Below are 12,863 nucleotides of genomic sequence, written 5' to 3' on the forward strand. Positions count from 1 at the left end.
ACAATTCTTGAGTATAGTCTCCCTTTAAAATTAGGCGTGTGTAATGAAGTTGTGCAACATATTCTTTTCACTACTAACCACCAACAGTCTTTACTTCCTGCTACTTCCTTCTTTAAAACACAGTTTACTACAACAATTTTAGTAACACTAAAGCTCATCGATTTCTGGAGCTGTTCTCTGTACTAGAAAACAAAATTAATTGTTTTATTGTATTTTAATAAATGAGACCACAAAACAAAAAAACATTAAATCCAATATAATTCAATATACACTTTACAAGAAAAATAAAACGAGTCACAATTTTTTTTTCTACGAAACAGACAGAATTAAGATTTCACATGTATTTACAATTAAGTTTAAACATCACAAACAGAAATTATATAGTGTATTTCATTTAGATATGAAAATAATACAAGTTCTATAGGTTATTTTAGAAAAATAAAATTGTAGTTGCAAACTGCCAATAAACACATACGTATACATACCAAATATTCAACCCTTCCAAGCCTGATATACATTTGAGTGGTTACAAAATTTACACTGGTAACTTACAAGTTTAGAACTCATTTTTATTTAAAAAGGGCATCAATTAATTATTGTATATGCATAGTATTAAAGCAACAAACACATAAAATATCCATTTCTTTATACTCTATTACAGCTGGTCTGTGGTGTGCAAGTTAACTTTGTTGTCCTGCCCTTTAAAAAACAGATGTAAGAGGACAAAACTACAGCATATGTAAGTACCCTATGGAAAAAAAATATTAAAATAAATAGCAAAAGGAGACAAAATAAACCTGTTTACTGTGCGTGTGTGTATATGTACATATACACACACATTATATATATATATATATATATATATATATATATCCATTTTATTGGAAATTTCAGATGTCCCTTTAAATATATCATGTATGGTATGAGGCGAGTCTTCTAAAATCCATGGAGACACATTACTGTATGTAAAATGAATGTTCAGTTTACAAATTAAAAGGATACTAAACCCAAATTTTTCTTTCATGATTCAGATAGAATATGCAATTTTAAGCAACTTTCTAATTTTCTCCTATAATCAATTTTTCTTCGATCTCTTGCCATCTTTAATTTAAAAAGCAGAAATGTAAAGCTTACTAGCCGGCCCATTTTAGGATCAGCACCCTGGAACCAAAAATGGACCGGCTCCTAAGCGTTACATTCCTGCTTTTTAAATAAAGATAGCAAGAGAGAACGAAGAAAGTCGATAATAGGAGTAAATTAGAAAGTTTCTTAAAATTGCATGCTCTATATGAATCATGAAAGAAAAATTTGGGTTTAGTAACTCTTTGAGGAAATAAAATACCTCTCTTTTGTGACAATCTTATACTTTTTGAAGAGTTCAACCATGATTGATGTATTTGTTGATAGTCATAATGTTAATTGCAATTTTGTTTTGATACAAAGTTACAACCACAGGCAATGTTAGGCATTTGTGAACCATAAATTCCAGCAAATTGCAAATCTGTTTGTACAAATATAGCCAATTCTGTTGCATAACTCTCCCATATAAAATGAAATATAAAATATTAAACTATGGGAAGGTAAATTAAAAATGTAATGCCACATTTTCCATGCATTGAAACATATTTAGAGACTTTGGATAATGTAATATCCCTAGCTGTGTTGCAATATAAAATCTGATTATAGGAAACGTTGTTTTTGATCAGGCTTGAAAGGGTTATTCCAAAGGCAACTACACAGTAAAGAAAGGCCACAAGTTCACATTCAGGGCACAGAATTTCAACAGTCTTGTTGCAAGTCATGGTCTCTTACAGGTTTTCAGTTTCAGTCTTCACAAAAAAAAAAAAAAAAAAAGGAAGATGTTTCATAAAAATACCACAGGATTAAAGTCAACATTCCTACTTGAGTATGGTTGATTGGAAAAATTATGAAGCCTGAATCAGAAAATGGATTCCTTATAATAGGTTGAAGGAATAACCAAGTGCAGGGATCTATCACATCAAGTCAAACAGCTATTCTCTTCCAGTTGACATTCAATTGTTCAAATATGTTTTTCAGTCGCAATTCGCACAATCCATTTTGTGTGTGTGCGTGTATAGCTGGTTAGCTCGCTAGTGGCCTGCTATTATTTAAAACGTATACCCTGCCCTTGTGAAAGACCGTTGGATGGTTATTTTATGTGGGCAGCGATACAAAAATGGAGCTAGCTACAGGTTCTTAATCTTAGCTTCAAGACCAGAGGAAGCAAACGCTTCATAAAAGTTATAGTACAGATATCTAAGCTTAAAACAAGACAAAGAGGTTGTGGTGAGAGGCAGGGCAGTTTACATACACTAAGGCACTGATTTTCTAAATGTTTATCAACAGGAAGGACAATGCTGGAGTTGGAGAATAGCAAGATTGACCACAGAAAGCCCAAGACAAATCTACAACTTTACAATTTCAATCATTAACTGCAACAGTCCTATATAAAGTAATCTAAAGACATAAAAAAAATAGGATTGATAAATCCACTACAGGATTCTGAAGGCACAATTGCCAAGCCAATAAGGGATTATCTACTACTCAGCAAAATAACCCCCTCTTGTGCTTTGTCTACAAGATGCTTTGGTATCTAGAGTGAAGACAGAAGTGTCTCTAAACAGTGTGCAACTGTAGAAATACATAGTCTACAATATACTTTAAATGCTAAAGTAATTGGCATACATTAAACCTTACAAGTTTCTACACATAAAATCAGAGTACAAGAGCATCATGTTTTTAAACTTTTAATAAGCCAATAAGAGACAATCTATAAAACTAAAAGTCTTCAATATCCCTTATGTGGACTTCCAGAGACATTCACAAAATCTTGCAAGTTGATTTTAGAGCACTCATGCGGGATGTGCACAGTAATGTTCTCCTCAAGTAAGAGAAGCGTCAATGAAACAACACAACTTAATTTTTTCCAGAGTTTGAAACTTATTTAGATCTCTTGCCAACATGGCTGCCTGTCCTACATTCTATTGTCTAACACACAGTGTTATTTGGCAATTGAGAATAGCCCACTTAACAGCTTCATGCAGTTGAGGTAATGGTTCCAAAGGCTGGTGAAATACCTTGCATTTGATGGGTCCATCTCAAAATAAAGAGGAAAATATAGATATATAATTTTATTTACTCCCCTAAATATCAAGATTTGTAAACTCTACAAAAGTTATTTGTCTTCCAATGTCAAATAAATCAAAATCCAGCTTTAGGGGAAAAAAAAAAAAAAAAAAAGAGCATAACAGAATGCACAGACACATTCTCTGGTAGCATTCATCAATTAAAAAGAAAATTGATCAATGTAGTACATGAGGGTGGAGTGTTACGGTCAATGGTATGGCAACAAAGCCACTGGGAAATGTATCCCATGTTGACAACTTGCTTTCTTTAGATTTTGGAGGAGGCATGAAAGAAATAAAATATAAATTGTGGCAGATGTGTTAGAGGCACTAGTTTTGTGTGGTTCTTTTCAGAGGCATTCTTCTCGCGTATTAGAATTAATCTTCCCTGGGAAATATAAGCAAAAGAAGGCAACTCTCTCTAAATTTCCTGCAGGGAATGGTTGAGATCCACACGCTCTCTCTTGACAGGAGGCTCACCAGACATACGATGATCCCCATCGGTGTCACTCCCCAGGTCACTCATGTCATCTGTTTAGAAAAGCAAAGAAACAAAATGTTACATTTACGTGGACATCTATTCTGTGTGATATGTTTATTGTAACAAACAGCATACTAAAATTACTTCAAAGTAGAATTAAAATACAAGTATTATTGCTACTTTTTTTTTTTTTTTAAATCACCTACTCCATTTGAATCATTAAAGAAAATGTTTTGGTTTTGTGTTCCTTTAAAGAGGCAAAAGCCTATTTTCTTTCATGTAATTAGCAAGAGTCCATGAGCTAGTGATGTATGGGATATACAATCCTACCAGGAGGGGCAAAGTTTCCCAAACCTCAAAATGCCTATAAATACACCCCTCACTACACCCACAATTCAGTTTTACAAACTTTGCCTCCTATGGAGGTGGTGAAGTAAGTTTGTGCTAAGATTTCTACGTTGATATGCGCTTCTCAGTATTGTTGAAGCCCGATTCCTCTCAGAGTACAGCGAATGTCAGAGGGACGTGAAGGGAGTATCACTTATTGAATACGATGATTTCCCTAACGGGGGTCAATTTCATAGGTTCTCTGTTATCGGTCGTAGAGATTCATCTCCTACCTCCCTTTTCAGATCGACGATATACTCAATTTACCATTACCTCTACTGATAACTGTTTTAGTACTGGTTTGGCTATCTGCTATATGTGGATGGGTGTCTTTTGGTAAGTATGTTTTTTATTACTTAAGACACCTCAGCAATGGTTTGGTACTTTATATAAAGTTCTAAATATATGTATTGTACTTATATTTGCCAGGAGTCAGGTTCATGTATTTCCTTCTGCAGACTGTCAGTTTCATATTTGGGGAATATAAACATTTTTTTTTAAGAAATTTCTTTCTTACCTGGGGTTTAGTCTTTTTTTCAATTGACTACTTCTTGCAAATTGCGGGCGGTATTAGGCCCGCGGGTGCGTCAAATGCTAAACTTTATTGCGCCATTCTTGGCGCAAAAAAATACGTCTATGACGCCGAGACCTTTCACACGGTTGCGTCATAAGTGACGCGAGTGTGTCATTTCCAGTTATTTTGGGCGCCAAAAAAGATTAAGTTACGCTGTGCGTCATACTTGGCACCAAACTTTTTCATTATTTCAATACCCCATTGATGTTTGCCTCTTGCCTTTTTCTCTATCAGAGGGCTATGCTATTTGCATTTTTTCCCCATTCCTGAAACTGTCATATAAGGAAATAGATAATTTTGCTTTATATGTTGTTTTTTCTCTTACATTTTGCAAGATGTCTCAGTCTGATCCTGCCTCAGAAGTTTCTGCTGGAACATTGCTGCCTGACATTGGTTCTACCAAAGCTAAGTGCATTTGTTGTAAATTTGTAGAAATTATTTAGTTGAATGTCATTTGTAATAGTTGTCATGATAAACTTTTACATGTAGATAGTGTGTCCCACAGTAATAGTACATTGCCAGTTGCAGTTCCTTCAACTTCTAATGTGCATGATATACCTGTAAATTTTAAAGAATTTGTTTCTGATTCTATCCTGTCTGCATTTCCACCTTCTAATAAACGTAAAAGTTCTTTTAAAACTTCTCATTTAGTTGATGAAATTTCAAATGACCAACAACATAATAATTTATCCTCTTCTGATGAGGATCTATCTGATACAGAAGATCCTTCCTCAGACACTGACACATCTACTTATTTATTTAAAATAGAGTATATGCGTTCTTTATTAAAAGAAGTGCTAATTACTTTGGATATTGAGGTAACCAGTCCTCTTGACGTTCAGTCTAATAAACGTTTAAATGCTGTTTTTAAACCTCCTGTGGTTTCTCCAGGGGTTTTTCCTATTCCTGAGGCTATTTCTGATATGATTTCTAAGGAATGGAATAAGCCAGGTACTTCTTTTATTCCTTCTTCAAGGTTTAAAAAATGGTATCCTTTACCAGCAAAATCTATAGAGTTTTGGGAAAAAAATCCCCAAAGTTGATGGGGCTATTTCTACTCTTGCTAAACGTACCACTATTCCTATGGAAGATGGTACTTCCTTTAAGGATCCTTTAGATAGGAAGCTTGAATCTTATCTAAGGAAGGCCTATTTATATTCAGGTCATCTTCTCAGACCTGCAATTTCTTTGGCTGATGTTGCGGCTGCATCACCTTTCTGGTTGGAGAATATAGAGCAACAGGAATTGGATTCTGACTTACCTAGCATTATTCGCTTACTGCAATATGCTAATCATTTTATTTGCGATGCCATTTTTTATATTCTCAAAATTGATGTTAGATCCATGTCTTTAGATTTAGATGTCATATTGGCATTCCAAGATTTAAGCCACAAAGCTCTTCTAGCTAATATAGCTAGATTACTATCTCTCTCTTTCCAAGGTAATAATTTATTTGGTTCTCAGTTGGATTCGATTATTTCAACTGTCACTGGGGGAAAGGGAGTTTTTCTGCCTCAGGATAAAAAAAACTAAGGGTAAATCTAAGGCTTCTAACCGTTTTTGTTCCTTTCGTCAGCATACGGAACAAAAACTCAATCCTCCCCCCAAGGAATCTGCTTCCAATTGGAAGCCTTCCTCAAATTGGAATAAATCCAAGTAATTTAGCAAACCAAAGTCAGCCCCTAAGTCCGCATGAAGGTGCGGCCCTCATTCCAGCTCAGCTGGTAGGGGGCAGATTAAGGTTTTTCAAGGATACTTGGATAAAATCTGTCCAAAATCAATGGATTCAGAGCATTGTCTCTCAAGGGTATCAAATAGGATTCAGAGTAAAACCTCCTGTGAGAAGATTTTTTTCTCTCACGTATCCCAGCAAATCTAGTAAAAGCTCAGGCTTTCCTGAAGTGTGTTTCAGACCTGGAGTCTTCAGGGGTAATCATGCCAGTTCCTTTTCAGGAACAAGGTTTGGGGTTTTATTCAAATCTATTCATTGTCCCAAAAAAGGAAAATTTATTCAGACCAGTTCTGGATCTGAAAATTTTGAATCGTTATGTAAGAGTACCAACTTTCAAGATGGTGACTATAAGGACTATTCTGCCTTTTGTTCAGCGAGGACATTATATGTCCACAATAGACTTGCAGGATGCATACCTTCATATTCCGATTCATCCAGAACATTTTCAGTTTCTGAGATTCTCTTTTCTAAATAAGCATTACCAATTTGTTGCTCTTCCATTTGGCCTAGCAACAGCTCCAAGAATCTTTTCAAAGGTTCTGGGTGCCCTTCTCTCTGTAATCAGAGAACAGGGTATTGCGGTGTTTTCCTTATTTGGACGATATCTTGGTACTAGCTCAGTCTTTACGTACTGCAGAATCTCACACTAATCAACTAGTGTTGTTTCTTCGGAAACATGGTTGGAGGATCAATTTACCAAAAAGTTTCTTGATTCCTCAGACAAGGGTCACCTTTTTAGGCTTCCAGATAGAGACAGAGTCATGGACACTGAATCTAACAGACAAGAGACGTTTAAAATTGTTTGCAGCCTGCCGGCAGCTTCAGTCTCAGTCATTCCCTTAAGTGGCTATGTGCATGGAAGTTTTAAGGTCTCATGACTGCAGCATCGGACGCGATCCCCTTTGCTCGTTTTCACATGAGACTTCTACAACTTTGCATGCTGAATCAATGGTGCAGGGATTATACAAAGATATCACAATTAATATCCTTAAATCCCAATGTACGACACTCTCTGACGTGGTGGATAGATCACCATCATTTAGTTCAAGGGGCTTCTTTTGTTCGCCCAACCTGGACTGTGATCACAACAGATGCAAGTCTTTCAGGTTGGGGAGCTGTTTGGGGATCTCTGACAGCACAAGGGGTTTGGAAATCTCAAGAGGCGAGATTACCAATAAATATTTTAGAACTCCGTGCAATTCTCAGAGCTCTTCAGTTTTGGCCTCTGTTAAAGAGAGAACTGTTCATTTGTTTTCAGACAGACAATATCACAACAGTGGCATATGTCAATCATCAGGGTGGGACTCACAGTCCCCAAGCTATGAAAGCAGTATCTCGGATACTTGCTTGGGCGGAATCCAGCTCCTGTCTAATCTCTGCGGTGCATATCCCAGGTGTAGACAACTGGGAGGCGGATTATCTCAGCCGCCAGACTTTACATCCAGGGGAGTGGTCTCTCCATCCAGATGTATTTTCTCAGATTGTTCAGATGTGGGGTCTTCCAGAGATCGATCTCATGGCCTCTCATCTAAACAAGAAACTTCCCAAATACCTGTCCAGGTCCAGGGATGTTCAGGCGGAAGCAGTGGATGCGCCGACACTTCCTTGGTGTTTTCATCCTGCTTACATTTTCCTGTCTCTAGTTCTCCTTCCAAGAGTGATCTCCAAAATCATCATGGAACAATCATTTGTGTTGCTGGTGGCTCCAGCATGGCCACACAGGTTTTGGTATGCGGATCTGGTTCGGATGTCCAGTTGCCCGCCTTGGCCACTTCCGTTTTGGACAGACCTACTATCTCAAGGTCCGTTTTTCCATCAGGATCTCAAATCATTAAATTTGAAGGTATGGAAATTGAACGCTTAGTACTAAGTCATAGAAGTTTCTCTGACTCAGTGATTAATACTATGTCTCTAGAAAGATTTATTATAGAGTTTGGAAGACTTACATTTCATGGTGTTCTTCTCATAAATTCTCCTGGCATTCTTTTAGAATTCCTAGAATTTTACAGTTTCTTCAGGATGGTTTGGATAAGGGTTTGTCTGCAAGTTCCTTGAAAGGACAAATCTCTGCTCTTTCTGTTTTATTTCACAGAAAGATTGCTATACTTCCCGATATACACTGTTTTGTACAGGCTTTAGTTCGTATTAAGCCTGTCATTAAATTAATTTCTCCTCCTTGGAGTCTTAATTTGGTTCTGAAGGCTTTACAGGCTCCTCCATTTGAACCTATGCATTCTTTGGACATTAAACTACTTTCTTGGAAAGTGTTGTTCCTTTTGGCCATCTCTTCTGCTAGAAGAGTTTCTGAGCTATCTGCTCTTTCTTGTGAGTCTCCTTTTCTGATTTTTCATCAGGATAAGGCAGTTTTGCAGACTTCTTTTCAATTTTTACCCAAGGTTGTGAATTCTAACATTAATAGAGAAATTGTTGTCCCTTCCTTATGTCCTAATCCTAAGAATTCTTTGGAAAGATCCTTACATTCTTTGGATATGGTAAGAGCTTTGAAATATTATGTGGAAGCTACTAAAGATTTCAGGAAGACTTCCAGTCTATTTGTTTTATTTTCTGGTTATAGGAAAGGTCAGAAGGCTTCTGCTATTTCCTTGGCTTCTTGGTTGAAACTTTTGATTCATCAAGCTTATTTGGAGTCGGGTCAGGTCCCGCCTCAGAGAATTACAGCTCATTCTACTAGATCAGTTTCCACTTTGTGGGCTTTTAAGAATGAAGCTTCAGTTGATCAGATTTGCAAAGCGGAAACTTGGTCCTCTTTGCATACATTTATTAAATTCTACCGTTTTGATGTATTTGCTTCTTCGGAAGCAGTTTTTGGTAGAAAAGTTCTTCAGGCAGCTGTTTCAGTTTGATTCTTCTGCTTTTGATTTAAGTTTTTTTCTTTCAATTATGAAAATAAACTTATTTTTTTGGGTTGTGGATTAATTTTTTCAGCGGAAAATGGCTGTTTTTATTTTATTCCCTCCCTCTCTAGTGACTCTTGAGTGGAAGACTCCACATCTTGGGTATTGATATCCCATATGCCACTAGCTCATGGACTCTTGCCAATTACATGAAAGAAAACATAATTTATGTAAGAACTTACCTGATAAATTCATTTCTTTCATATTGGCAAGAGTCCATGAGGCCCACCCTTTTTATGGTGGTTATGACTTTTTGTATAAAGCACAATTATTTCCAAATTTCTTTTGTTGATGCTTTCTACTCCTTTCTTTATCACCCCACTGCTTGGCTATTCGTTAAACTGAATTGTGGGTGTGGTGAGGGGGTGTATTTATAGGCATTTTGAGGTTTGGGAAACTTTGCCCCTCCTGGTAGGATTGTATATCCCATACGTCACTAGCTCATGGACTCTTGCCAATATGAAAGAAATAAATTTAGCAGGTAAGTTCTTACATAAATTATGTTGTTGTTTTTTTTACTCATCTGCTGGAATTTCCTCCTAGTCCAGGACTAGGTGAAATTTCCAGCCAGTTCAGATGTCCATGCCAAGAGCCTATTCAGGTCCAGGAGGTACTGAAAGAGGGTATCGTATACAAAAATTAACCGAAAACATTTACTGAGAAATTTGAGAAAACTATTATGCAAACCCTATTTATGACTATACTGACCCACCTTACAATCTAACACAGAAATTAAGATAATAATATTATTATTATTATTATTATTATTTATAATACAAAAAAAAAAATATGTATTTAAGATCAGAACTTACCTTTATCCATTAATGTAGGTGACATTGTAGCCAGGTCACTAAACTGTAAAACAATTAATACATAATTGATTAGTACATATTCTGGAAATTACATCCTCACACCCCTTGGAATTTTGGGAACACTTAAGTTTGCAATTATGTAAAGAGGAGTTCAAGTGATCTGAAACCCAATTTTTTTCTTTCGTGGTTCAGATAGTGCATGTGATTTTAAACAACTTTCCAATTTACTTCTATTTAATTTGTTTTCTTGATATCCTTCATTGAAAAAGTATACCTAGGTAGCCTTAGGAGCTGCTGATTAGTGGCAACACATATGGCTCATCTTATTGGCTTACCCAGTGCATTCAGCTAGCTCCCAGTATTACATTGCTGCTTCTTCAACAAAGGATACCAAGACAATGAAGCAGATTATATAATAGAAGTCAACTGGAAAGTTATTTAAAAAACAAAATTTATGCTTACCTGATAAATGTATTTCTCTTGTGGTGTATCCAGTCCACGGATTCATCCATTACTTGTGGGATATTTTCCTTCCCAACAGGAAGCTGCAAGAGGATCACCCACAGCAGAGCTGTCTATATAGCTCCTCCCCTAACTGCCACCTCCCAGTCATTCGACCGAAGACAAGCAAGAGAAAGGAGAAACTATAGGGTGCAGTGGTGACTGTAGTTTAAAAATTAAAAAACACCTGCCTTAAAATGAAAGGGCGGGCCGTGGACTGGATACACCACAAGAGAAATAAATTTATCAGGTAAGCATAAATTTTGTTTTCTCTTGTAAGGTGTATCCAGTCCACGGATTCATCCATTACTTGTCGGATACCAATACTAAAGCTATAGGACACGGATGAAGGTAGGGACAAGGCAGGCGCTTAAACGGAAGGCACCACTGCCTGTAAGACCTTTCTCCCAAAAATAGCCTCCGAAGAAGCAAAAGTATCAAATTTGTAGAATTTAGAAAAAGTATGAAGCGAAGACCAAGTCGCCGCCTTACAAATCTGTTCAACAGAAGCCTCATTTTTAAAGGCCCATGTGGAAGCCACCGCTCTAGTGGAATGAGCTGTAATTCTTACAGGAGACTGCTGGCCAGCAGTCTCATAAGCTAAGCGGATTATACTTCTTAACCAAAAAGAAAGAGAAGTTGCTGAAGCCTTTTGGCCTTTCCTCTGTCCAGAGTAGACAACAAACAATGCAGATGTTTGACGAAAATCTTTAGTAGCTTGTAAATAAAACTTTAAAGAATGAACCACGTCAAGATTGTGTAATAGACGTTCCTTCTTTGAAGAAGGATTAGGACACAGTGACGGAACAACAATCTCTTGATTGATATTCTTATTGGATACCACCTTAGGAAGAAACCCAGGTTTGGTACACAAAACTACCTTATCTGCATGGAAGATCAGATAAGGGGAATCACACACTGCAAGGCAAATAACTCTGAAACTCTTCGAGCCGAAGAGATAGCTACCAAGAACAGAACTTTCCAAGATAAAAGCTTGATATCTATGGAATGCAGAGGTTCAAACGGAACCCCTTGAAGAACTTTAAGAACTAAATTTAAACTCCATGGCGGAGCAACAGGTTTAAACACATGCTTGATTCTAACTAAAGCCTGACAAAACGCCTGAACGTCTGGAACATCCGCCAGACGCTTGTGAAAAAGAATAGACAGAGCAGAAATCTGTCCCTTTAAGGAACTAGCTGACAATCCCTTCTCCAATCCTTCTGGGAGAAAAGACAATATCCTGGGAATCCTGACTTTACTCCATGAGTAACCCTTGGATTCACACCAATGAAGATATTTACACCATATCTTATGATAGATTTTCCTGGTGACAGGCTTTCGAGCCTGAATTAAGGTATCAATGACCGACTCGGAAAAAACACGTTTTGACAAAATCAAGCGTTCAATCTCCAAGCAGTCAGACGCAGAGAAATTAGATTTGGATGTTTGAAGGGACCTTGAAGTAGAAGGTCCTGCCTCAGCGGCAGAGTCCAAGGTGGAACGGATGACATGTCCACCAGATCTGCGTACCAAGTCCTGCGTGGCCACTCAGGAGCTATCAAAATCACTGAAGCTCTCTCCTGCTTGATCTTGGCAATCAGACGAGGGAGCAATCACAGAAACTGCTAAATCAGTGAAAAAAGCAGTAAATCTTACGAAATTTTTACAGTGTGTATAATTGGCTGAAAGAGCATTGCACCCACTTGCAAATGGATGATTAACCCCTTAGTTTCAAAACCGGATCAAAAAAACGATAAACGTTTTTAAACAGTCACAACAAACTGCCACAGCTCTACTGTGGCCCTACCTGCCCATACAACGACTTTGGAAGGCACAAAAACCCCTTAGAGAGGTCCTATATGTTCAGGGGACTCCTTCAGGTGAAGTTACCCATCTCTTCAGTTATGTGTGAGAACATCAATGGATCTTAGTTACAACCTGCTAAGATCATCAAAGACCACAGGCAGACTCTTCTTCAACTTTCTGCCTGAGGCTAAAATAGTACAACTCCGGTACCATTTGAAAATAATAAACTTTTGATTGAAGATAAACTACATTAATGCATCACATCTCTCTAGCTGCTTCCCTTGTCGAGAGCTGCAAGAGAATGACTGGGAGGTGGCAGTTAGGGGAGGAGCTATATAGACAGCTCTGCTGTGGGTGATCCTCTTGCAGCTTCCTGTTGGGAAGGAGAATATCCCACAAGTAATGGATGAATTCGTGGACTGGATACACCTTACAAGAGAAATGTATGTTCTACAAACCTGACCTCAAGCCTCCATAACAGGACACAGTTTAAGGATTTCTGAACT

At 37.4% G+C, this 12,863-nt stretch overlaps 1 protein-coding gene across 3 annotated transcripts in view; it reads right to left on the reverse strand.

The window, feature by feature from the left end:
* Window positions 1-241: 241 nt before the first annotated feature.
* The window catches only part of RFX2 (regulatory factor X2), a 53,660-nt gene continuing 41,038 nt past the window's right edge, over window positions 242-12,863 (reverse strand). For all 3 annotated transcript variants that reach the window (XM_053703057.1, XM_053703056.1, XM_053703055.1), the window contains 2 exons: window positions 10,048-10,090; window positions 242-3,677 (listed from right to left, as the gene is read on the reverse strand). In XM_053703057.1, the coding sequence (XP_053559032.1) occupies window positions 3,568-3,677; window positions 10,048-10,090 (153 nt within the window). In that variant the 3' untranslated portion in view covers window positions 242-3,567. The remainder of the gene's footprint in view (window positions 3,678-10,047; window positions 10,091-12,863) is intronic.

The sequence above is a fragment of the Bombina bombina genome, chromosome 2, assembly GCF_027579735.1.
Source record: "Bombina bombina isolate aBomBom1 chromosome 2, aBomBom1.pri, whole genome shotgun sequence".
NCBI classification, from domain to species: Eukaryota; Metazoa; Chordata; class Amphibia; order Anura; family Bombinatoridae; genus Bombina; species Bombina bombina.